This window comes from Mustela lutreola, chromosome 7 (genome assembly GCF_030435805.1).
Source record: "Mustela lutreola isolate mMusLut2 chromosome 7, mMusLut2.pri, whole genome shotgun sequence".
In the NCBI taxonomy this organism is placed as follows: Eukaryota; Metazoa; Chordata; class Mammalia; order Carnivora; family Mustelidae; genus Mustela; species Mustela lutreola.
Window position 1 is genome coordinate 111,970,525 of NC_081296.1, and position 24,829 is coordinate 111,995,353.

At 34.2% G+C, this 24,829-nt stretch overlaps 1 protein-coding gene across 3 annotated transcripts in view; it reads left to right on the top strand.

Moving 5' to 3' along the window:
• Window positions 1–24,829, top strand: part of ARID4A (AT-rich interaction domain 4A) — a 63,622-nt gene that overhangs the window by 5,327 nt on the left and 33,466 nt on the right. For all 3 annotated transcript variants that reach the window (XM_059182194.1, XM_059182196.1, XM_059182195.1), the window contains exons 4-11: window positions 379–444; window positions 1,423–1,513; window positions 8,694–8,773; window positions 8,863–8,957; window positions 10,888–11,020; window positions 16,317–16,396; window positions 17,275–17,351; window positions 17,762–17,928. In XM_059182194.1, the coding sequence (XP_059038177.1) occupies window positions 379–444; window positions 1,423–1,513; window positions 8,694–8,773; window positions 8,863–8,957; window positions 10,888–11,020; window positions 16,317–16,396; window positions 17,275–17,351; window positions 17,762–17,928 (789 nt within the window). The remainder of the gene's footprint in view (window positions 1–378; window positions 445–1,422; window positions 1,514–8,693; window positions 8,774–8,862; window positions 8,958–10,887; window positions 11,021–16,316; window positions 16,397–17,274; window positions 17,352–17,761; window positions 17,929–24,829) is intronic.

The window sequence follows — 24,829 nt, forward strand, 5'->3', positions numbered from 1 at the left end:
ATACTGTTTTTTATATACTTTGTGACAGAACCTTTTATAACTGCATAAAATAGAAGGCAGTTTTAAACTTTTACAATAATCACTACAAATTATAAATCTTACATAGTTCATTAATTCAGCAAACATTTATGAAGTGCCTGTAATATGCACTGACATTTGTTAACTGCTGAGGATATAATGGTGAAGGAGGATTCTAGCCCTCAAGGAACTCACAGTTAATGAGGGAGACAATAAACACAAATATAAGACAATGTAATAAGTAAGTAAAACAGGAGTAAGCCCAGGATGGTAAGAACATGTAAATTAAAGACTTCAGACTTCATAAACATGTTGTTTTAAAAGTAATATGCAAATTATTGTGCAAAAAATGTTTTCCAGGTACTCTTGAAACAGGATAATACTACACAGTTGGTGCAAGATGACCAAGTAAAGGGTCCTTTAAGAGTACGTATGTTCTGCAGTTTAAAGTTTGTAATGATAAGTAACAAATACATATGGTCAGTTACTGAATTTTACTTTCATAAATAGTTTTAAAATTTATAAGAATGTTAATCAGAAAATAAAAATACAAATAAAGTGTTAATAGAGTTAGTATAAATTATATTACACTGGCTGTATCCTTATTTTAGAAAGATAAGTCATCTTACCAGAGGGTAACTTAGTATATATAGACATGAGTTTTCAGCCACCTTTTGGTTTGGTCTCTTGGATTATCTTAGCATTGTTGTCAGAGATATTTAGCCTGCTAAGTAATATACTAGTATCATAAATTGGAATCTTTTGTTGTTCTAATGTTTCAAGTAAAGTATATTTACTTCATAATTCAATTTAGTGGATACCTATATTGTGTTTTCCATCCATTTCTGGCCATTTGTTGATGTAATAAATCTTTGTTATGTCAGAGTACCACTTCGGTTAATATCTCATATATCTGATATATCTGATATGGAAGCTGAAAGAAGGTCAACTGGTCCATCCCTCTCTCCAGGTGAACCTTTATCTAAAAGGTCCCTTAAAGACGAATGCTGAATCCAATATTCAGTATTTCTGTGAAAGAAAATTGAAGCTACTTTTTGTTATCGTATGGTTTTCTGGTTCTTGCATTCCACAGTTTCCTTGAAGGCAATGTGATGTGGTGTAAAAGCTATGAAGTAAGACTTAAGAGACTGGGTTCTTGTCTTCTCATCTGAGCCACAGTATTCAATGTGTAAAATAAGGGTGATAATAACCTTACGTGTGTCAAAGCATTTTGAGGTTCAAATTGCATGATAAATACATGAGCACTATAAATGATAAAGATCTAAGTCAGTGTGAACTAGAATTATCATAGGTATATTTTTCTTTTTAACCCAGGTCATATAGTTGGTGGGAATGATTTGGTTTATTTAAATTTGGTAATAAAATTTTGATACTGGGTTTTAGGTTGGAGCTATTGTTGAAACAAGGACATCTGATGGATCCTTTCAGGAGGCTATTATCAGCAAGTTGACAGATGCTAGTTGGTACACTGTGGGTAAGTAGTTAATTTAATACATAGAATTTAATTTGGGATTGCATATACCTATATTTTGTAAATACACTAAATTATGTTGATAGAGAAATATGTATTCTTTACTGTCAGTTTACTTGATATAGTTGTTAAAATTTTAATGACACCTGCTGGCAACAAAAATAATTACCTCTTTGGTCACTTGGTACTATTTCATCCAAGAATGTACTTCTTTTTTAGGCTACCTAGATTATTTCTTTTTAAGAAAGTTAAGTTATATGGTTATTTTCTTCTATTAGAAGGTTGATACAAGTTAGTATTATAACTAATCAGACTTTTTTACTTTTCCTGTAATTACAGTCAAGATTGTACAGTTGCAATCTTTTATTGTATTGCTGCCTGTTTTACATAAGGGTAATACAGATGTTACCACAGAATTTAAAGCCTAAAAACAATTCTAATCAGAGTAGATTCAAGTCTAGCTGATCATAGCTTAATTTTTGATTTTTTGATCCAGTCAAGTCTCCATACACCTTTCAGGAAAGATACATGTGCTACTAATGAGAATGCATACTTAACATTCCATGCATAAGCTTATACTGGCTATAAAAAACTTTATTGCTGTGAGTAGCAACAAGTGTCTTACTACATGTAAACTAAAACCTAAATGTAGTAGTTACATAGTTGCTGTCATTATGTTGATAAAAATAACAATGATTAACATTTCCAAATCTCTTCTCAGTACATTGAAACTACACACTCCCGTGGATAATAATCCAGTCCTTTGTTTTACACTCAACATCTATACCATTGTTTGGTTTTTACATTTATGTCCTGGTATAAGTGATGTAATTATGGTGTGGTTTCCTTAAAGAAGGAAAATAAATGATCCTATAGGTTTACTTTTAGTTTACTTGAATTTTTGCTTTGGGTAAAAATCATTCATCTTCCGGTGATGCTCAGAGCTGTGAAGTACATGCTTTGGTTAAAAATTGTTCTTCCTAGGACTTAACTCTGCAGTTTTTATGAGCAGTAACAATTTGTTCTATGTAACTACTATTTTCTAACCATTTTTGTTCTTCTTGAACCTCCTAGAAATTGATGTTGGTTCAAAACAGTGCTGGTGTTCTGAACTACTTATTTTTAGGTATCTTAGTTGTGGCTATTGATAGTTGTTAGAGATCTAAAACTAAGTTTAATCCTAACACTTAGAGATCAAGTAAATACAATTTTACTATATTAAACCAGTGGTAAAAATTACAGGCATTCATATATGCAAAATTATGCAAGATTATATGATGCATATTCAAATACTAATATTGCATCCTATTTGGTGCTTAATATCGAGGCTTCATTGACAGTACTTGTGAAGTTTTACTGATATAATGCTTATGCTTCTGCAGAAGCGATACTTTTCAGGTTTTCACATTTTGGGCTTCTGCTCTCCAGAATAACAGATCTTTATCCTCTTATGAATGGCATTTTAGCATTTCTAAAAGCTAGTTGCTAGTGAGCATTCTCTGTGGTGATTTTCTATGATGGGTAATTACAGAAGAAATTGTATAATTCTTGTTCTGAAAGAGTGTAGAATCTTAATTGCATGTAATTCGTGTATCAAGCATTAGTGTACATAAGAATCACTTGGTGCTTGTTTTAAAAAATGAGGATTTGAGAACTTCAAATCTCTTCAGTTTACTAGGTCCTGGGATGGCAACCCAAGAATCTTTCTTTTTCTAATTACATTGGGTGAACTTAATGCAGGTAGTACGCATTTAGTAAAATAGTCAGTACTTGGAAAAACAGAGACTTATTCAGGAGAAAAATTCAAAATATTTAAGTGTTTTTGCATCTGCATAATGACAGCAAGTGACCTAAAAAATTAAAGATGTTAAAAAGCATGGTTCACTTAAGTATGTTTAATAAAGCATTTTGCCCTAAAGAATATTTAGGTCCTGAAGGATGTAGCCCATATAAAGAATGATGAGTGCATAATGAGCCTAAAAGATGGCAAAATAAAATGTGTCCTCTCTCACAGATCATGAATGTTCTATATTTTTCTTTATTTGAGTGACTACTATCTTTAATTCCTTTTTTCTGAAAATTTTCTTGTTTTCTACTTTCTAGTAAAGTATTAACTAAGAATCAGAAAGTTACACAAAGTATTAATGATTTCCATATCATTTTTTAATTTTAAGTGATCTCAAAATTTGACTATTAGAAACAAAAGAAAAGAGGATACCATGCTGCTGGTTTGGATCAAATAAGAGTTGTGATCATTGGTGATCAAAAATTATCTGAGGAGTGTGATAATATCTTACATACTTGGAGTTTTTTTTCTGTTATAGTTGAATAGCCAATTTTTAATTGGCTAATATAACCTAATTTTAAAAAAAATCTTATAACACCTTGCCTTCTAATATTGAATAATAAATAGCTCCAGTTTATGGATTTTTTTTTTGTTTCTTTGAGCCTCAGAAATAGTCCCTCTTCCTATCATAAAACAGTGTTTCCTACCATTTTGGCAGTTCTTATCTTTGCCTGAAAGATATGTGTAATGTATGGAAATGTGTAACCTGTCTAGTCATTCAAAAGGTATCAAAATTAGGATTGGAATTTGTATCTTCACTTGAATGTTGCCATTAACTCCTGGTAAATACAGTTGTCAATAGGACATTCTAAAACTATTCTTCTTTCGCCTTTTTGGAATATAAAAATAACACAGTGTACTTGAAAAATAGGAAAATGTAAAGGACAGAATTGTTATTTTAGTAATTTACATATAAAATGCATATAGACACATATGTAATGTATCAAATTTTACACTAAAATCTATTTGATAAGGGGGCACCTCAGTGGGTCATTCGGTTAAGTATCTAACTCTTGGTTTCAGCTCGGGTCAGAATCTTCGGGGTCCTGAGATTGAGTTCCGTGTTGGTCTCTGCACTCAGCATGAAGTCTGCTTGAGATTCTCTCTCTACTTCCCCCTTCATGCTATTGCATGCGCTCTGTCTCTCTCTCTAAAATTGAAAAAATAAAAATCTATTTGATTATTTATATATTTTTGCGACAAATGCTTTTTAAGACTCAGGATTTTTTCATGTCTTGTGATTACTGTTTTGCATGTCAGTTGGATCAGATCTCATGGAAATTTTAGTTAATGGAGTAGAGGAGGTTTAGATTAAACTGGTGAATGGACTGATTTTTGTAGCTTGTGCTGCTGGCTTATAAGGCTTTTTAATTTAGTTAGAACCTCTTATGACAAGTTTTTTTTATTACCAACATCGATCATGAATGTTTTCAAAAACCGGTGTTTATTCCACTGACTAGAAAATCACTAAGAAAAGAAGTACTAAGCCAAAAGAAGCCTATGCATTCCTGTGATACGCTTTAATCTATTGTTTAAATGGCCTTCCATAAGAATTAGCATTCCCGTGATACTTTGTCAATTTCATTATACATTTGAGTGCTAATTTCTTAAGTTTCTTGATTTCTGAAGTTTTTGACCTTGGCTGCAGAGGGACTTCTGTATCACAGATGATTTTATGTAACAGAACTATTGGTTATACCTAAGGTATGTAATTTTAAAGTTTTTATTCCATTATGTGAAATAATTTTCTTAATATGTAAATGTAGATATAAAAATATTTTACTAATTGTAACTACTATACACAGATATATTAATATTTTTGTGAAGTCAGAATTCTTGACTTATTTTCCTGTGTTCATTTTATGCCTCTGCTTCATGCCTATTTTGATCTGCCTTAACAAAACTGTAGCTTTCAGATTCTCAGTTTCTTTATAAAAGGAAGGTAGTGATTCCTACCTTGCAGAGGCTGTTGTGAGGATTAGTACATGATAGAAACTTATTAAGTGATAACTAATTATATCTTTGGAAAGAAAAAGTTAATTTACTGTTGTTATCTTACTATCCTCCAGCATCTAACAGTGCTGTGATCACAGGTAGAGCTTTTGTATTTAGTAAATAGATCCCTGTTGCTTTTGTTTCTTTTAACAGTTTAGAGTTAGGGTTTGTGTATTTGTTTGCATAGGCATTGTTTTGTCTAGTATGAGCGACATTATTGAGAGAGACTTAGCTTTGTCTTTTTTCTAAAATTATGTTTCAGTATTTATAGTAACATAGTAATAGAGGTATCACTTTTTTTAAAATTATATATTTATTTGAGAGAGAGCACATGAGTGTTTGGAAGGGGCTGAGGGAGAGGGAGATGCAGACTTCCCACTGAGCAGGGAGCGCAACCTTGGACAGTCCTAGGTCTCCGAGATCATGACCTGAGCTGAAGGCAGACACCTAACTGATTGAGCCACCCAGGCGCCCCCAGAGATACTGTGTTTATACTCTTTAGCACTCAGTAGTCCATTCAGATGCCAGTTTTGACTAGTATAAAACATTTTCATAGAATTACTAAATCTTTGTATTCTGAATTTTTTCTCTTAGCATACTGTAGTATACATCTTGAACTAAAAAGAGCTGTATTTACTATCTACACCAGTTAATTATTTTGCTTTTGCCAGAGTCATTCCTCAGTGCCTGCAAATTTGGTGTTCTTTAGATGATACTTCTAACACGAAAGTTCTAGAGGAAGTTTTTTATAGATGGAACTTCCTCATGATTTTGATAATCAGGGATGTCATGACTAATAGTTTCACTATGATGTTGACTTTTCCATCTTTCAGGAAATCTTGAATGGTTATAGAGCTTTTCAGACTTGTATATAGTACTTAAATACATGCCTTTGTATGTTTAAGGAGTTAAAAATAAATTTAAACTGTTTCTCTTTGTTCTATCAAAGTTATAAGTATTCCTGTGTAAAACTGTGAAATTGTTATTGGTACTACAATTCCCTTTAGGGAAGTTCTTTTTGTTCTTACATTATTTCTACCCATTAAAGTATGTTGAAGTGAAATGCATTTTTTCCTTCAAAAATTTGATCTATTTTGAAGTGATTTTTTTTAAAAAAGCAAGAGCTAAAGATACTGGATTTTTTCATCAGAGGGCATCTGGGTGGCTCAGTCAGTTAAGCATCTGCCTTTGGCTCAGGCTGTGATCCCAGAACCTTGGGATCAAGCCCCATGTTGGGCTCCCTGCTCAGTGAGCTTGCTTCTCCCTCTCCCTCTGTTCCTGCTCTCTCTTTCTCTCAAATAAATAAAATGTTCAAAAAATTTTGGAAATTTTTAATCAGAACATTTGATTTGCAGCTGCCATTGATTAACAATGAAACAATGAAAAACATTGCATAATTTTAATATTATTCATTGGTCTTATAGTCTCATTTTCCTTACTCATACCTCCACTTAAAGGTGTGTGCATCTGAGTGCGAATGTGTGTGTCTCTTGTTACCATCTTTCATATTGTAGGCATTAAGGAAAATTGGAACTTTTAAGGTTTTATTCTTTAATATATTTAGGGATATTAATACATGAATTATTTTAAATTTGGTACAATAATTTCATGATCTTGGATTTTTAAAGGAAAGTGGATTATTTATTAGACTTGACACCATATGAATCATAGTTTTGTTACAAATGTTTAGAGCACTGTTAATCAAGTGTAGATTAGTAATGTAATTGTTAGAGGATGTTGTGTTTTATCCTGTCATTGTGTCTGCAGGTGGTCATTAATTTCTGCATCGTTGACAGTGTATAACACAGCTCCTTTTGTGGAATCATTATGGTTCTTTGAATATGTGCTTCAGGAACTTTTCATTTTCTCTGCATTGTCTCCTGCATGTAAGAGAATTTAAACTAGATGTCTTTAGTCTAAGAGAAGAACTGACTGAGGTAGATAAATATTGAAGAAGTTCAGTACTCTTACATAAGTTCTTAGCATGAAACAAATAAGTTTATGATTAAATATTATTAAAGTAATGTAGAATTTCCCTTTATTAATACTATCTTACTCTGTTAGAATGGAAAAACCTCTAGAATTGTATTGGAATTAAATCTTAACGTAATTATTTTTGTCTCTATATGCCTTCCTATTATATGTTATTTTCATAAGATATACACATATTAATTGATGTTTGTATTATAAGTATCTGAGGTAGGGATCTCATCTTTTTTATATTTTATTTCTTCATAATGCTGGGTAATCAGGTGTCTTCTGCGAGCATTTTTTAAAAATAAATTTTGTATATGTTAGATGTTAAAGTAAGAGTGCGTTTCTGAAATATTAAACCTATAAAAATAATAAAGCTACTTATATGGAGAATTAAAGTGATAAAATGTTAAATTCCTTACCCCATCCCCCGAAATTATTTTTTTTTTAGGATTTTATTTATTTATTTGACAGAGATCATGAGTAGGCAGAGAGGCAGGCAGAGAGAGAGAAAGAAGCAGGCTCCCTGCTGAGCGGAGAGCCCAATGTGGGGCTTGATTCCAGGACCCTGAGATCATGACCCGAGCCGAAGGCAGAGGCTTAACCCACTGAGCCACCCAGGCGCCCCTCTAAACTTTTTTTTTTAAGATTTTATTTATTTACTTGAAAGAGAGTGAGCGAGTGAGCAAACAGCAGAGGGAGAGGGAGAAGCAAACCCCCCACTGAGCAGGGAGCCTGATATGGGGCTCTATCCCAGGACCCTTGTATCATGACCCTACCTAAAGGTAGACACTTAATTGACTGAGCCACCCAGGTGCCCTATTTCTAAACTTCTTACATCCTCTTCTAGCAAAAGAAAAAAGTTGAATCTTAGGACTTTAGAATTTGGCAGCCAGTACTTCTACTATAGTAAGTTTTCATGGAAATAAATAGAAGAGTCCAGTAATCCAAGAAACACTACCAGAAGGCAAACATTTTCTGGAAGTAAGAGATAATTCATTGATAACTGTTGGGAACAAACCCATAATGCTTTTTTTTAAACCAGGTTTTTGCTCATTTTCTAGGATTAAAAATAATAATTCTTGATTTGACTAGGTTGCTAATGGTTTAAAGAAGGTGGTTCTGTAGTGATAGACATTGAACAAATGAATGGAGACACCTAAGCAGTTGGGGGCAGACATTTAACCTGCATCTGTTTGGCAGCTACAGAATGAAAAATATAGTATGCACATTTTAAAAGGTTTTGAAAAATAACAAATAATGATTCTTACAAATGTTAAGCTGAGATAAATAGCAACAATAGCTTTCTCTGCAATGAAATGTTTACTTAGTGTGCATAAATTCTCTGGTATCTCTTGCTTATTTTAGTGTTTGATGATGGTGATGAAAGAACACTGAGACGCACTTCACTTTGTCTAAAAGGAGAGAGACATTTTGCTGAGAGTGAGGTAGGGTGCCATTGGTAGGCTTTTTGGGTTGAGTAACTTCGGACATCAAGGCAAAATTTGATTTAATTTGTCTGTTGTTTCTTACCTAGACACTTGACCAGCTTCCCTTAACAAATCCAGAGCATTTTGGAACTCCAGTAATTGCGAAGAAGACAAACAGAGGAAGGAGGTCTTCCCTTCCTGTGTGAGTGTTTTCATATACAGTAATGTTACAGTTTTTACAACATTAAACAAATGATTTTTCTAGGATAGCTAAAATTGTTCAGGTAACTTTTCCATCGTATCTTGTATCCTTTTATTAGTCATTTTACCTTAAGAAGATCTTATTCTTAATTATTCCCATTGCTCTGTCCAAGAATTATCACAATGCCTTTTTCAAAAAGGCTATTTTGTCTTGAGTTACTTTGCCACATTCCTTAATTGATATGTCTTTTTCTATTTTGAGTGAGTATATATATTTTTCAAACTTTTCATCACAAAAACACTTCAGACTTAAAAATTATACATAAACTTTCGGGGCTTCTAGGTGTCTCAGTCAGTTGAGCATCTGACTCTTGGTTTCAGCTCAGGTCAAGATCTCAGGGTTGTGAGATTGATGCTCATGTTGAACTCTGCACTCAGCAGGCAGTCTGCTTGGAATTCTCTTCCTGTCCTCCTTCCCCTACCCCCACTGTGCACATTCTTTCTCTCTTTCACTGTCTAAAAATAAATCTTTAAAAAAAATTACACAATAAACTTTCATATACTTATCATCTAGATTCATTAACTTAAAATTTTTTGGAACATTTGACTTATCATTCACTCTGTAGGTATATATGATTATTTTTTATTTAATGATAATTTTAATTGGTCAAACCACCTTGAGAGGGTATTGCAAGCATCAGACCTACCTTTAAAAACTTTAAGAATAAGGAAATTCTCTTACATAGTCAATGTATGGTTATCAAATTCAGAAAATTTAACATTAATAGGATAGTATTATCTAATAATAGTATGTAATCCATATTTCAGATTTGCCAGTTGGCCCAATAGTAACCTTTAGAAGCATCCCTTGAATCCAGGATCCAATCCAAGGCCGTGCATTACATTTATTTTATGTGGTTCTTTTTTTTTTCTTTTCTTTTAAGATTTTATTCATTTGAAAGAGAGAGAGCAGAGCCAAAGTGAGAGAGTGAGTGAGCATGAGTAGGGGTGAGGGGCAGAGGAAGAAGCAGACTCCTTGCCGAGCAGGGAGCCCAACATAAGATTTAGTCCCAGGACCCTGAGATGATGACTTGAGTCACAGGCAGATGCTTAACCAGTTGAGTCACCCAGACATCCCTAGTTTATATGGCTCTTAAATCTCCTTTTATCTGGAGAAGTTCTTTGGCCTTTTTTTTTTTTTTTTGGTCTTTTCATTACCTTGACATTTTTGAAGAGTATAGGCCAGTTTTGTAGATTGCTCACTATGAGTTTGTCTGCTTATTTTATTTTCTAGGTAAGTGAACTTAAACCCTCACATGTTTCTTAATGTGATCTTTTCATAACCTGTTAGGAAATTAGAGTTACATTATCTGGCACCTGGCATACATGAACAGTAGAAGGACAGTCTTAAAAAAAAAAAAAATGTAGGGCGCCTGGGTGGCTCAGTGGATTAAGTCTCTGCCTTCGGCTCAGGTCATGGTCTCAGGATCCTGGGATTGATCCCCACATAGGGCTCTCTGCTCAGCAGGAGCCTGTTTCCCCTTCTCTCTCTCTGCCTGCTTCTCTGCCTACTTGTGATTTCTGTCTGTCAAATAAATAAATAAAATCTTTAAAAAAAAAAAAAATGTACTGGCACAATAAGTAGGTTGTGGTGACATATTTAGACTTTTCTGTCCCTGCTGGTGGTGGGCATAAGAACAAAGTTCAAATCCTGATTTATCTAGTAACGTGGACACAAGAGTTACCATGGATAGCTCAGGACTAGTTTGGGACCAGGGAGGTATCTTATCTCTTCAATTTCAATAAGAATGAAGAAACTACTACTATGGAGTAATCTACATTAGAAATTGAGTTGTACATGTTAAACTCACACCACTCTGTCTCAGCAGTGGCTTATGTGAAGATCCTGATAAAGTTATTCTGACTTTTAGTAATGAAGATGAAAAAGAAGAAGAAAGTAGTGAGGAAGAAGATGAAGATAAGCGACGTCTCAATGATGAATTATTAGGAAAAGTTGTAAGTGTGGCATCTACATCTGAGAAGACTGATTGGTATCCTGCCTTGGTAAGTCATATTTCTTTGCAGAATTAATTAACCATTTAAAATATTTGTTAAAGGGGGTGCCTGGCCGGCTCATTCGGTAAAAATGTGTACATCTTGATCTCAGGGTTGTGAGTTCAAGCCCCACATTGGTGTGGAGCCTAGTTAAAATTTAAATAAATAAACAAGCAAATGTTTAACATGGATTTTTAAAAAATATTGAAAATATTTTGAAAGTATTACATAAATTTAATTTAGACTTCATTGCTGAGTTGAGCAGTCCTACTTAGGTCCCACATACTTCACTGTCTTCTCTTGTTATTTCTTTCTTTAATTTTCTATAAAGTTGTTTACTGGGATTTTTCAGCTCTCCCTTCAAAATGTGTCCAGTGGTCTCTTCTTATTCCCATTATCATTTTTTACTCACTTTATGGTAATTACCCGTAAGTTCCCTTAACTTGATTCCTGACCTTTTTGCTAAATTCATATTTTTCTAGAATCAATTTTTTTTTTTTTTAATAAATGGGATTTTTTTTTTTTTTTAAGATTTTATTTATTTATTTGACAGACAGAGATCACAAGTAGGCAGAGAGAGAGGAGGAAGCAGGCTCCCTGCTGAGCAGAGAGCCCGATGTGGGACTCGATCCCAGGACCCTGAGATCATGACCTGAGCCGAAGGCAGCGGCTTAACCCACTGAGCCACCCAGGCGCCCTAGAATCAATTTTTATAGAGAAATAGTTTTCATATACTAATTTAATCATGATAGTCCCATTCTCCAAAAAAACCACCACAAAACATTCAGTGACTGCCTTATGGATCAATTCTGCATTCTTTCTTTCTTTATTTATTTTTTAAGATTTTATTTATTTGACAGAGAAAGAAAGAGATCACAAGGAGACTGGGCAGAGTGAGAGAGAGGGAAGCAGGCTCCCTGCTGAGCAGAGAGCCCGATGTGGGGCTCGATCCCAGGACCCTGAGATCATGACCTGAGCCAAAGGCAGAGGCTTAACCCACTGAGCCACTCAGGTGCCCCCAATTCTGCATTCTTTAGATGGATATCTGAGGCCATCCCAGCTCTTAGTTTGTTTCTCATTTTCAGTGTAAGCTCTGTCCTCGGGTCCTATCTTAACTGCTCCATGTCAGACTTAACTCTTCTAAACCTTTACTCTTGCGTTAAATCAAATCAATTAGTATTTACTGAGGATATGCAGTGAGTTCAGCTCTAAATTTCTTAGAAGAGAGAGAAGTATGAATTTTGTAACACACTGTTCTCAAGAATCTAATTATATATATTTAGAGATTACATAGCTATTAAAGATTGTATAGTCCTTTTTCTTTTTTTCCATGAAGCCTAACACAGGACTTGAACTTATGATTCCTAAGATCAAGACCTGAGCTGAGCTTAGGAGTTGGACACTTAACAGACTGAGCCATCCAGGCACCCTTCTGTCATAATTTTTTTTTTTTTTTTTAAATATTTGTTTGCCAGAGAAAGAGAGAGAGAGAGCGCACACAAGCAGGGGGAGTGGCAGATAGAGGGAGAAGCAGGCTTCCCGCTGAAGAAGGAGCCTGATGTGGGACTTGATCCCAGGACTGTAGGATCACGACCTGAGCTGAAGGCAGACACTTAACCGACTGAGCCACAGAGGCATCCTCTTCTATCATATTTTTTAAAACTTGGTGCAGACAGTAGAGTAGAACAGGGGGTATTGGGGAAAGGAATGGTACACCTAGGTTTTGGAAATGGCAAGTCTGATGGGTTGGTAGGGAAATCTAGTCTTTGCTTCCTCAAGGAAGATATGAGAAGAAAAGATGGGCAAGAGAATTATTTCATGAGCGGAATCAATAATACTTGGTAATACTTGTTCTCATTTTCTCCTTTTCCTACTCCTCTCTTAAGATTCAGCTTGAGTCCAACCTTTTCTGCAGTCTCCCCTAACCACTCTAACATAACTGTGCCCCTTCTCTGAATTTTATTTTTTGAATTTTGATATCACGTATATTTCCAAAAACAGTGTTGGCACAAAGCATGTCCCAAATTAGATCCTTTTAAGTACCTAGGCCATTTTTTAGAGGTTTTTATGTGCATGAAAGTACATTGTTCAGTTGCTATATATAAGAGATTTACTGTACATAAGAAAAGTCTGGAAATCCTTTGAGCCTTTCAGTCACACAGGCAGATAAGTAAATGGGTTTGGATTCAGAATATTTAGGTTGTAATTTGCTACGAGGTTTGTTGTTTTTTTTTTTTTTTTTTTTTTTTTTAAATATTTACTTATCTGACAGACAGAGATCACAACTAGGCAGAGAGGCAGGCAGAGAGAGAGAGGGAGAAGCAGTCTCCCTGCTGAGCAGAGAGCCAGATATGGGGCTTGATCCCAGGACCCTGGGATCATGACCTGAGCCGAAAGCAGAGGCTTAACCCACTGAGCCACCCAGGTGCCCCCATGTTTTTTTAATTCCTTTATTTACTCAGCAGACTTACTGCTTGCCAAGTGATGTAGAAAATAAAAGTTATACACCAATCTCATTTTTGATCATTTCATAATTTAATGCAGAGAATAATTCAAGTAACTATATATGCAATAGTATATGTTCAACATTAGGACATCTTATCTTGAGAGATTACATTTATATAAAGGAAACCCAGCACACCTTCATGAAGCTGTTGCTTTTGAACTGAGCCTTGATGGATTTAAAGTTAAACAAAGCTCTTCTAGAGGACTTTCTTAGAGGAAACAAGATAAGTAAAAGCAGAGAAGCAAGGAGTTTGTTCATGGAACTGTTTGCTCTCGGAACCCATTTAGCTAAATATTGGACACAAATAAGGGAATCATAGGAAATAAGACTGGGAAGATAATTTGGATCTAGGCAGAAGAGGGCCATAATTCTGCATAGTATTCTGCAAGAGTAACATCATTTGAGCTGCATATTTTGGAATGTTAATGAGACAGAAGTATGTTGACCAGATTGTTGGAAAGACTAGAAATGGCAGGAATCAATTTGGACGCTAATTTAGTGGTTCACAGGTGAGGTAATTAAGCTCTCTCTGTGCCTACTCATCCTTTAAGACCTGACCTTAAGCCTTTGCTGCCATACCTTTTCCTTTCTGAGTTGGGTTGAGTCTTCCTAGGTGTTTTCATATTTCCGTACTTACCCTCCATGGTGTTCTTTTTGTGTTTACCTCTCCATTATGCTGTTAGCTCCTTGAGGACAGACACAACTCTGTTATTAGTCTAATAATGACCAGCATCTAGCAGACAAACATTTACTGCCATCTGATGTTAAAACAGCCGATAGGACTGTGAAGAATTTTTAATTATCTGGATATATATGATAGCCATGAGTCCTAATGACTGTTTAAATTTAAATGTAACTTTTATTTTTTTTGAAGATTTTATTTATTTATTTGACAGGGAGATAGAGAGCACAAGTATGCAGAGCAGCAGGCAGAGGGAGAGGCAGGCTCTTTGCTGTCCAAGGAGCCTAACGCAGGGTTTGATCCCAGGAGCCTGGGATCATGACCTGAGCCAAAGGCAGTCACTTAACTGACTGAGCCACCCAGGTGCCCCTAAATATAATTGTAACTTAATTAAAATTAAACAAAATTAAAAATTCAGTCTCTAAGTTGCACTAGGCACATTCAGGTGCTTAGCAGTGCACCAACAGAACATTTCCATCATTGCATAAAGTTTATGGATAGTGCTAGGTTGTAGCAGAGGAGCTGGTGTTAGGGATTATAATGAGCAGATAAATTTCAGCAGTTTATTAGTAGACTAATTTTTTAAAAAAATTAAGTGCTTTAAAAAGTATATAGTGATTAGCTATTTACTAATGTTAAGACATTTGTTATTTTTTTTTTTTTAAGATTTTATTTATTTATTTGATAGAGATCACAAATAGGCAGAGAGGCAGGCAGAGAGAGAGAGAGGAGGAAGCAGGCTCCCTGTTGAGCAGAGAGTCCGATGTGGGGCTCGATCCCAGGACCCTGGGATCATGACCTGAGCTGAGGGCAGAGGCTTTAACCCACTGAGCCACCCAGGTGCCCCAGACATTTGTTATTTTTAAAAATTAAGAAATTAGGGGCACCTGGGTGGCTCAGTGGGTTAAGCCTCTGCCTTCGGCTCAGGGTCTCAGGGTCCTGGGATTGAGCCCGACATCATCACTGGAGAGCCTGCTTCCCCCTCTCTCTCTCTGGCTGCCTCTCTGCCTACTTCTGATCTCTCTCTGTCAAATAAATAAATAAAATCTAAAAAAAAAAAGTTAAGAAATTAAGAAGTTCTTAGGGGATGCCTGGGTGGCTTGGTCATTAAGCTGCTGCCTTCACCTTAGGCCATGATCCTAGGGTCCAGGGATCAAGCTGCTCATCAGGCTCCCTGCTCAGCAGGGAGCCTGCTTCTCCCTCCCTCTCCACCCCCTGCTTTTCTCTCTGGCTTTCTCTCTCTGTCAAATAAATAAATAAATAAAATCTTTTTAAAAAGAAAAAAGTTATTACTCAGATTTTCTTTGATTTGTTTTCATTACTAAAATTTATAATGCTCTGGTAAGAAAGGGAACTTAAGTGTTTTTTTAGAACCTAGGTGTTTGAACAAACAGGATTTCAAAACAGTTCTTGATTGAAATGTATTTTTAAAACATTATAATACGTTGGAATACCTGGGTGGCTCAAAGTCTTGATTTTGGCTCAGGTCATGATCTCAGGGTCCTAAGGTTGAGCCCCGAGTTGGGCTTTGTGCTCAGCGTGGAGTCTGCCTGAGATTCTTTCTTTCACTGTCTTACCCCCATGGCCCTCCTCCACCTCACACATACTCTCTTTCTTTCTGTCTCTCTCTAAATAAATAAAATCTTAAAAAAAATCATATTCCACATTTTCATCAAGGATCATATATTTTACTTTTTGGACAATAAATACATAGCTTAGAATAAATCCTAATTTTTTGAAGTGGTGGTCACATTGTAATTTATATTGTATTAACTATTCACTGTATAATGTTATGACTGAATAAAGTTAATATCTAGAAAACCAGTGTACTAAATAATAAAAATAAATAAAAAGAAGGTAGCCTTCTTTTTTAAGTAGCTCATTTTAAGTAGCTCATGGTCTTTATAAAATAATAAAAGCAAATAAAATAAAAAAGAAGGCAGCCTTCTTTTTTAAATAGCTCATTTATAATGGAAATTACTGACAATGAAACTATTTCTTACAAAAGGTAATCCATTTGAGAAATGAAGGGGATCCGGAATTATTCTTTTCAAAAACTTATATGTTTTTTTAGCAAGGGAAATTAGGAACCAATCTGTTATTCTTTTTTATTTCAGGTAATATCTCCCAGCTGTAATGATGACATCACAGTGAAAAAAGACCAGTGTTTAGTTCGATCGTTTCTCGATTCTAAATTGTGAGTCACTTAATAGTGTTACATTGGGAGAAAGAAAATGAAAGCACAGTGATAAACTCTTCCACAGTCCAAGCTTTATTTTTAAAAGTCTGATCATTTCATGAACTGAGAAGTCATTACATAATATGGTTTACTTTTTGTAATGTAAGTTACTTTTTCTGAAAAATTTTATATAAAAACTGAACAATATGTGAGAATAATATTTTAAAAGTTTCATTAAGCATGGTATTGGTTTTCTCTTCAATTGTAAAAATTTGGTATTTTTATTATGTATACTATTTCATATGATGAACTATGAAATTTACTTTTCATAGAATTTTCTTAGAATATTACTAAAATAATTATTTTGACTTTTTTCCTGATTAAGTCACATTTTTAGAAACTTTAATTTCTAAATTAAGCAGTGTGTGTGTGTGTGTGTCTAGAAAGAGAGAGATGTAATTCTCTAGAAAATTTAACATATCTTACAGTGATAAAAATATTTTGATATTACCTTCTATTAATTTTTTTTTTAACTAAACTGAATAGTAAATTTAAGAAATAACAAAAGTCAAAATAGACATTGTGGCTTCTATAAGGAAAATACCATGCTGGTATAAGGTACCCCATACCGTGTGTAGGAAGGTTGCATAGATTAAAGTATTATAAATGTGGGGCTTCAGATTAGTGTATTTTGATTATATGAATCTTAAGAATTAAGATAGTAGTTTTTTGCCCTCCTGTCCTTTATTAAGGATTAGGACATACATGGTCTTTATAAAACATAGGCAAAATAATTTTGATTTTGAGGTTTATATTTTTCTATGTGTTAATATTATTTAAGTGATCATTTTTATTTAATAATGGTTTCCCTTCCCTTTATTCTTCTCTGTAATTAGTTATTCTATAGCAAGAAAAGATATCAAGGAAGTAGATATTCTCAGTCTACCTGAATCTGAGCTCTCTGCTAAACCAGGTAAAATAGGAATGACTCATTCCATTATTTCATGATGTGGCTTTAAATGGCAAATAGTGACTAAACCAAGACTGAATATTCTCTGGTGCCATTTTTGTTGTTTAGAGGTCATATCTACTCTTATTTGATGGCTATTTTTTTAATGGCTAGATAAAATATTTTATTTGTAATTTTTAAGTAAGTTAAATTTTTCATGTTTTACCATTAATTTTTTAAACAGTATCTTCTAGAGTAATAATAAACATTAATATAACATAATGACTCAGATATATTGAAGTCTACTGTATCATTTTACAAGGGACAGCTGAATTTGATCCAAATCTTCTGACTCTGAATGTTATTCTATTATTCTGTGTTGCTAATTCTATTATTCTATGTGTGCTATGTTGCTAATAACTGTTTATTCTTAGGGCTACAGAAAGCAAGCATCTTCTTAAAAACTAGAATTGTTCCTGATAATTGGAAAATGGATATAAGTGAAATCCTTGAATCATCCAGTAGTGATGATGAAGATGGTCCAGCTGAAGAAAATGATGAAGAGAAGGAAAAGGAGGCCAAAAAGGAAGAAGATGAGGTGGTAGGTGAAATTTTATGTTTGTGACATAAAGTCATTTTAATACTTTAAAGTAACTATTACTGCCTTTATATTTTCCTCATTTAGATGCTCTATATTATTTGTTTCTGCCTTTTTCTAGCTCACATTGATTTGGTGATTTTTTTGGATTCTAACTTAGTGGGTAAATCAGAACCAATTTTTTTAGCATACAAAGAACTTTTCAGGTTAAATAATCAGTACAAACTTTTCAAACAACCATGGAAAAAAGAAATATAACTTTTAGGTATATTAAATGTGTTAACTCATTTGATAATTGTTACCATGTGGAATAACTAGTACTATCCTACTTTAAAGGTGGGGAAAATGAAGGTTACAAAGGTTAAGTTACTTTCCCAAGGTTGCACCGCTTACATGTGGAAAATAAGGATTTGAACCCAGATCTAATCTGTCTGAATTTAGAAACCTTACCTCTTTCAGATATTTTATAGTATCTCAGGAACAGTGGGGATTAAAAACCTACCCAAACTGAAAGAATATTTCATTGACAGTTTGATAAATCATACAAAAGAGATTGTTTTTATAAGTGCTAATAGGTTATTTGGTAATATTATGTCATTTAGGATATATATCTATAAATGTAAGAAATTATTCATGGACTGCCAACATCATAGCATATATGAATATTGTTGTCTATTTATACAGCAATGTTTTGTCAAGTGGGATAAACTGGTAGTATATTTTTGGTTGTTATGAGGTAAAGAGACCTAGGGACAGACAAAGAGAATGAGTTTACCAAAAAGAAGACCTATTTGAGCATGAAAAATAATTTGCTTAGAAAACGTGGAATGCTTGTTTCTGTTTTACATATACAATTATGAATTTATGAAATAAAATGAATATACTTGTATGTGATGAAGGGCATGTGGTATTTCTTTCCTTTTACTTCCCCTGCAGTATTTGGTTTTTTGCACTCTGAAATCAGAATGGCGGTTCATACTTACAGGCTGCCTACAGAGTTGCCATAGTAACGTGCTGTTGGTTTTAAGTGAGCATGCTCGGAAAGACAGGAAGGTTTAGCAGAGGCTTGGCAGGTTGCCAATGGAGGTTTGCCAGATGCTTTGAAATGGGCTGTCTTTCTTTTCCTTTCATGTAATGTCTGATTTTTATGTGGAAGAGAATGTAAGTAGTGCTGTATAACCCTGCGGATGCTATGCCCTAAGAGGGAAAGCAAATATTTGCAAGTCAGACTGAAAAATGTTCAGACACTGTACTGATTAAGTAGAAGGGGAATCTAACCATTTTGCATTTGAAAGAAAATGCAGCATATAGGTAAGATTTTTTTTCTAAAATATATTTAGTTACCATTTTGATTGCCAAAAACGGGGTTAGATAAGAATTTAGGTGTTGATGATGTGGCTAATAATGGTAGGGCTCATAACCAAGCGTAATTGTTTCTTGTAAAAGAGACAGTAGGAGTCTATTTTTAGAATATCAGAGGATGAAGGCTCTTTTTCTGAAACATAAGATAGATTTTGAAATGAAAATGATAATGAGACAGTTGGGCAGAATTCAGGATTTAAAGTCTAAATATTAAATGTGATTTTTGTATTTTATCTGTATTTATTTATAGATTATATGTTTTCAGGATAAAATAGGCCACATTTTCAGGGTGTGAACTGTTACAGTCTGGTTTTGCTTTTTTTTTTTTTTTTTTTAAGAATTAGCATTAGTTAGGATCTGATATTGACAAAGATTGAAAAAAGATTAGTTTATTTTTGCTAATACTTTTAATTGGTGTCCCTTTTACAATGCATTTTCTTTACTCCCCACCCCCCAAAAAGCAAACCCTGAAATTTTAAACAAAGAGAGTTAAAAGAGCTTTGTAGTAAGATTGGAAAAGATGGCTATAAAATAGTAAATAGTAAATAGTGTTCTTCTTACAGCTATTAATTTCATAAAACTCACAGCTTTTTATTCAAGCTGTTAGTAAATGTTAGTAAAAAGGAAGAGCAAAGGCAAGCTCTGTTACCTATTGTTTGCAGGTAATAAGTAAAGAAATTTAAAAAGGTAAGGACCTTTGTAAGGGATAGTATCTTCTTAAAATGTGTTACTTAAATTATGAACCTGTTAAAATTAAGTGGAAAAGAATGCTTTTCATCTACTGAAAAATAAAAGTAGGATTACCACATTTAGGCACTGAGTAGTCTGTTAAATTATTTTCCAGATGGCCAATTTCATAGCATCTACTTTATTGAATTACTTGACAGGAACTAATTCCTCTTTTTTTCTGGCAATAGAGGTAGATTTCTTGAGTAAGATTTTGGTTGCTTTAGAAGAAAAAAAAAATCAGCTGCATTTCTTGCCCTAGGATTTAAGATTTAGTTGCTGAATCATTCTAATTTGTCTTGCACAGTAATTTTTAAAAATTTAATGTATTGATAAACTGAAAAGCAGTTTAGTCTATATTATTACAAAGGAAAAAAAGTGGGTCTGGTATAAAATTAATTAAACTCTGATAAGCCAGGGCCTACCTGGCTTAGTCATTACAGGCCTTTACCACATAGGTGAGGCTAAGCTGTTGTATTACATTGTAGATCATATTCTTCCTGAAATGTAGTAATGTGTGCTTTCATGAGAATTTATTGTTGCTTTATAATGATAAAAAAGCTCTTTAACATTGTGTAAGCCACCATAACAGGACTTTAGCTTGTCATTTGCTGTTTGTAAATTTTATGCAGTAGAATCATACAAGTGTTAGATACTTCTGCAGTGTTAATGGACGGTAGACATTGTTTTTATGTTTAATGCTTTGAGTACCCTAAAATAGCCTAAATAAGATTTGAGATTCATGGCTTTACGTGGAGGAGCATCTTTTTTACTTAATATTATTTCAAATTCCTAAGCAGTTGTAGTTCAGGATTGGAATATAAGAAATATGTTTCATACTGTTACTGGGTAGGAAAAGACCTGTTGTCTGACAGGAAGTAGGTCCAATCTATATTGAGGACTGTAAATTTTAACCTGTTGGTAATTATATTGAGAAAAAGGCCCTGGAGAATATTTTTGTAGGCATCACTTAAATGTCTTTTGTTAGGAAAATTTTATATTAGAAAAGATAACACTGATTTCCTTTTGAGCTTTGAAATTGAAAAGTCCATGTAAACGTAAGTAATTGTGTTTATTCATAAATTATTCATTTATTCCTTATATTCACGTTGGATGAATATAGGAGAGTTGTCTAAGGATAAAGTGAATAGGTGAAGACATTTAGGGGGATTTGACTAGTTGCAGCCCTTCTGTCCTTTGAGTTTGCTATACGTAGCCTTATGTGTTGGGCCCTTACAAAAATCTCTTCTAATTTCATATTTAGTAATGAATGTAAGAATTTAGTGCATTTTTATAAGAGATGCTCTTTTTTTTTGTTTAGAAGTACTGACACCCATTTCTTCAATCTTTTAATTTTCTGGGGAATCACTATTATATCTGTTGACTAGGATTAAATTCCACTATTACAAAAATCAGAGTGCTTTTGTTTTTTTATTTATGGAAACTGGAATTTTTTCTTATATGTAAATCAAGTGTTATTTGTATTTATGTTGTCTTGTAAAGGCATTTATTAGTGATCTTTCAAGATCACTTTGGGTAAAAGCCTACAGAAAATGCTTGATAACCCAGGAAAATTATGCTAAATCAATAAAAATTAAAGAAAAATTTAAAGGTAATATTAGCATTTTAGGTATATCTAGTAACTCCAGCTGTTAATCATGTTTCTAAGCAGATTCTATAAAGTCAATTTTCAATGAATAATTGAGATTTTTACTTTCATTCAAATATAATAATTTATTTGCAAAAGTCTTTAAGTTTAGCCTATTGGACAAGCAAACAAAAATGTCCTAATGTGCTTAGCAAGACCTTTCTTTACAGAATCAGTATAAGACCAACCAAATGAGGTTCACTTAATCAGATTCATGAGGATTGCACATTTGTATACACAATTGTAGCTTTATTTTTATGTATTTACAAAAAGTCACTTCTCAAATCAAATTATTTCATAGTTGTGGTAGCATGAAAGAGGGTTGACTGAATATAAAGCCTTAGATGTGATAGTGTCCAAAGCATAGCTTGATGATTAGAATGTGTGTACCTTTTCAAGTAGGGGGGAAAATGATTAGTCTTAGTCAAGTCTGTTATAATACAAGAGTCCTATAATAATTTGTTTTAGGCAGATGGTTGTTGAAATGTTCAGCGAAATTAAAAAAGTGTCTTACCACATGATGAATATATCATGCCATCTTATGTATTCCCTGAAATTTTCTGTTTCAGTGTACACAGCAGGGAAGAATGATACCACTGTAAATTTTATGACTACCAACTTTTGTTGAACCTTCAACACCATCAGTCAATTCCCAGTTTCTATAATCAAATCACTGTGTCCTCCAACTCTGCCCCAGTCCACTCCTACTTCAGAAAGAAACTAGGACTGTCCAGCTGGGAGCATGCACTACACTTCACTTGCCTGTTCTCCTTCCCTGAAGTACATTTGACGATATGTTGCTCTCTTCTATATGATGAGTCCCTCAGTTTATGCTCTGGATCTCATTCTCTTTTTTCTTATCTTAAATTATGAACCAACACTTCTTTCCAGAATCTTTAACATGTTCTGTTGTTTCCTTCTCATCAGTTTTTAAGAACCTGCTTCCATCTCTCCGAGCCTTCTGACATCCCCTCCAGATACTGTCCTCTGTCCTGGCCCTTATAACCAGATTACTCAGTTACATCCAATGTTATATTTCCCAACCTCCTGTTCACTCTTAATTCACTGTATTGTGTCTTGTACTCCCACTTCAACTAAAACAGCCAGTGACCTTCAACAAATTTTCTGTACTAAATCCAAAAAATTTTTATCATGATCTCATTTGACTTCTTAGCAGTATTCAACATTTTTGACATGCCTACCTTCTTCAGTCACCTGACATCCATGACATTACATTTTTTTTCTAGTTTACTTCCTAATTAAATGATATAGTGACTCCAAATCTATATGTACATCAAAGAGGTCTCTTCTTAGCCCCACACTTATATTAACTGCTAATGAGGCTTATTTTGTAAGAACTCAAACTCAACATGTACAAGAACTGTTTTCATTTTCCCCCTGAAACTGGTCCTTCTCATGGTTGTCCCTAATTTATTTGAACAGAAGCGTGATCCACCAATTATCCAAACCAGATATATGACGGTCATTTTAATCCTCCCACTCTTGCCCCTCTAACCAATGAGACACCAGATCTTTCTTCTGCTACCTGATAGCTTTCAGGGTTACCCACTTCCCTGTTTATACTCTCTGCCACCTTAGTCCAAGCACTATTCTCCTTTACTTGCACGACTGCAGTGGTAACCTTCCCATGTCCCTGCTGGCCTCCTCCAGTCTTTTCTCTGCACTGAACCTAAGCAGATTTTTTTAAATGAGAACTCTCAATGTGATTCTCTTGGAATAAATTGATTTTAAGGCATAGAAGTAGTAGTATTTATTCTTTTATAGTGAAATACTTCTAAAACATTTTATCATGTCACCTCTTTCTAAAAGTAGTACACTGGACATTATTTACCTTCATATTTACTCAAGATGTAATTATGGTAGTTTTTTAATGCAGTGCTGTCATGGCTTTTAGCCCTTATCCTAAATGATCAATGCCTATTAAGATTGTGAATTTTCTCTGTTTCCTTTCCTCTAAAATCTATATTGTCAACTGATCATTTTTACATACGATAACTTTCTGAGCAGTTTAGAATTCTACTTGTTGCACAGGGCTTTACTGGTAGTCTAGGGGGAGTCATTTTGACTAATGGATCGCCAGTTACCAGAGTTAATGTTACGGTTTTTTTTTCTCTTTTTAATTTAAGTTTTCAGTTTACGTTTTCTTTTCTTTCTTTTTAAAAGAATTTTTAAAATTTATTTGGCAGAGATAGCACAAGTAAGGGGAGAGGGAGAAGCAGGCTCCCTGCTGAGCAGGGAGCCCAACATGGGGCTGGATCCTAGGATTCTGGGATCATGACCTGAGCCGAAGGCAGATGCTTAACCGAGTCACCCAGGCACCCCTAAGTTTTCTTTCTTTCTTTCTTTCTTTTTTTAAAGATTTTATTTATTTGACAGAAAGAGACTCAATAAGAGAAGGAATACAAGCAGGGGAGTGGGAGAGGGAGGAGGCGGCTTCCCGCTGAGCAGGGAGCCCGATATGGGACTTGGTCCCAGGACCCTGGGATCATGACCTTAGCTGAAGGCAGATGCTAAACAACTGAGCCACCCAGGCACCTCTAAGTTTTCTTTCTAAATTTAAGCTCTCATTTGTTATATTTTACTGAGGTGTTAGGACAAGAAAATATATGTTATACCAAAGCATATGTCATCAGTAAGATGTGGCTTTCGTTATACCACAATTAAAATATTTAGCTTTTATAGGAGAGAGAAACAGGTAAAGATGCCCACACCAAATAATGTTCTCAGCTTAGTTTTGGAGACTTAGTGACTTTTAAAGATAGTTTACTGAATCCTCACAACAGGATTTTTTATGAGTGATGAAATGGAGGTGTAGAGACATTACATAAGTTTTCACAGACCTTTAAAATTTTTTTCTCTTCTCTCTATTGTAAGGTCTGAGAAAACAGTGGATGTCAGGCTTTTTGTTTGTTTTAGTCTTTTTTTTTTTTCCCACCAACATACATATCCATCAACTACCTCAGAGCTTGGCTAATATTAAACCTTGATTAAACAGTTTCTGAATAAATGAACGAGTGTGGACCTTGCAGTTATCCTAACATACTGCTATTTGAAACAAAGTGTTGGAAGATTTGTTGTAAGACTCCAGAAAGTTCACTTTGGAAGAACCCCCAGAATAAGTTATCTACCATCCCTTCGTAATATATG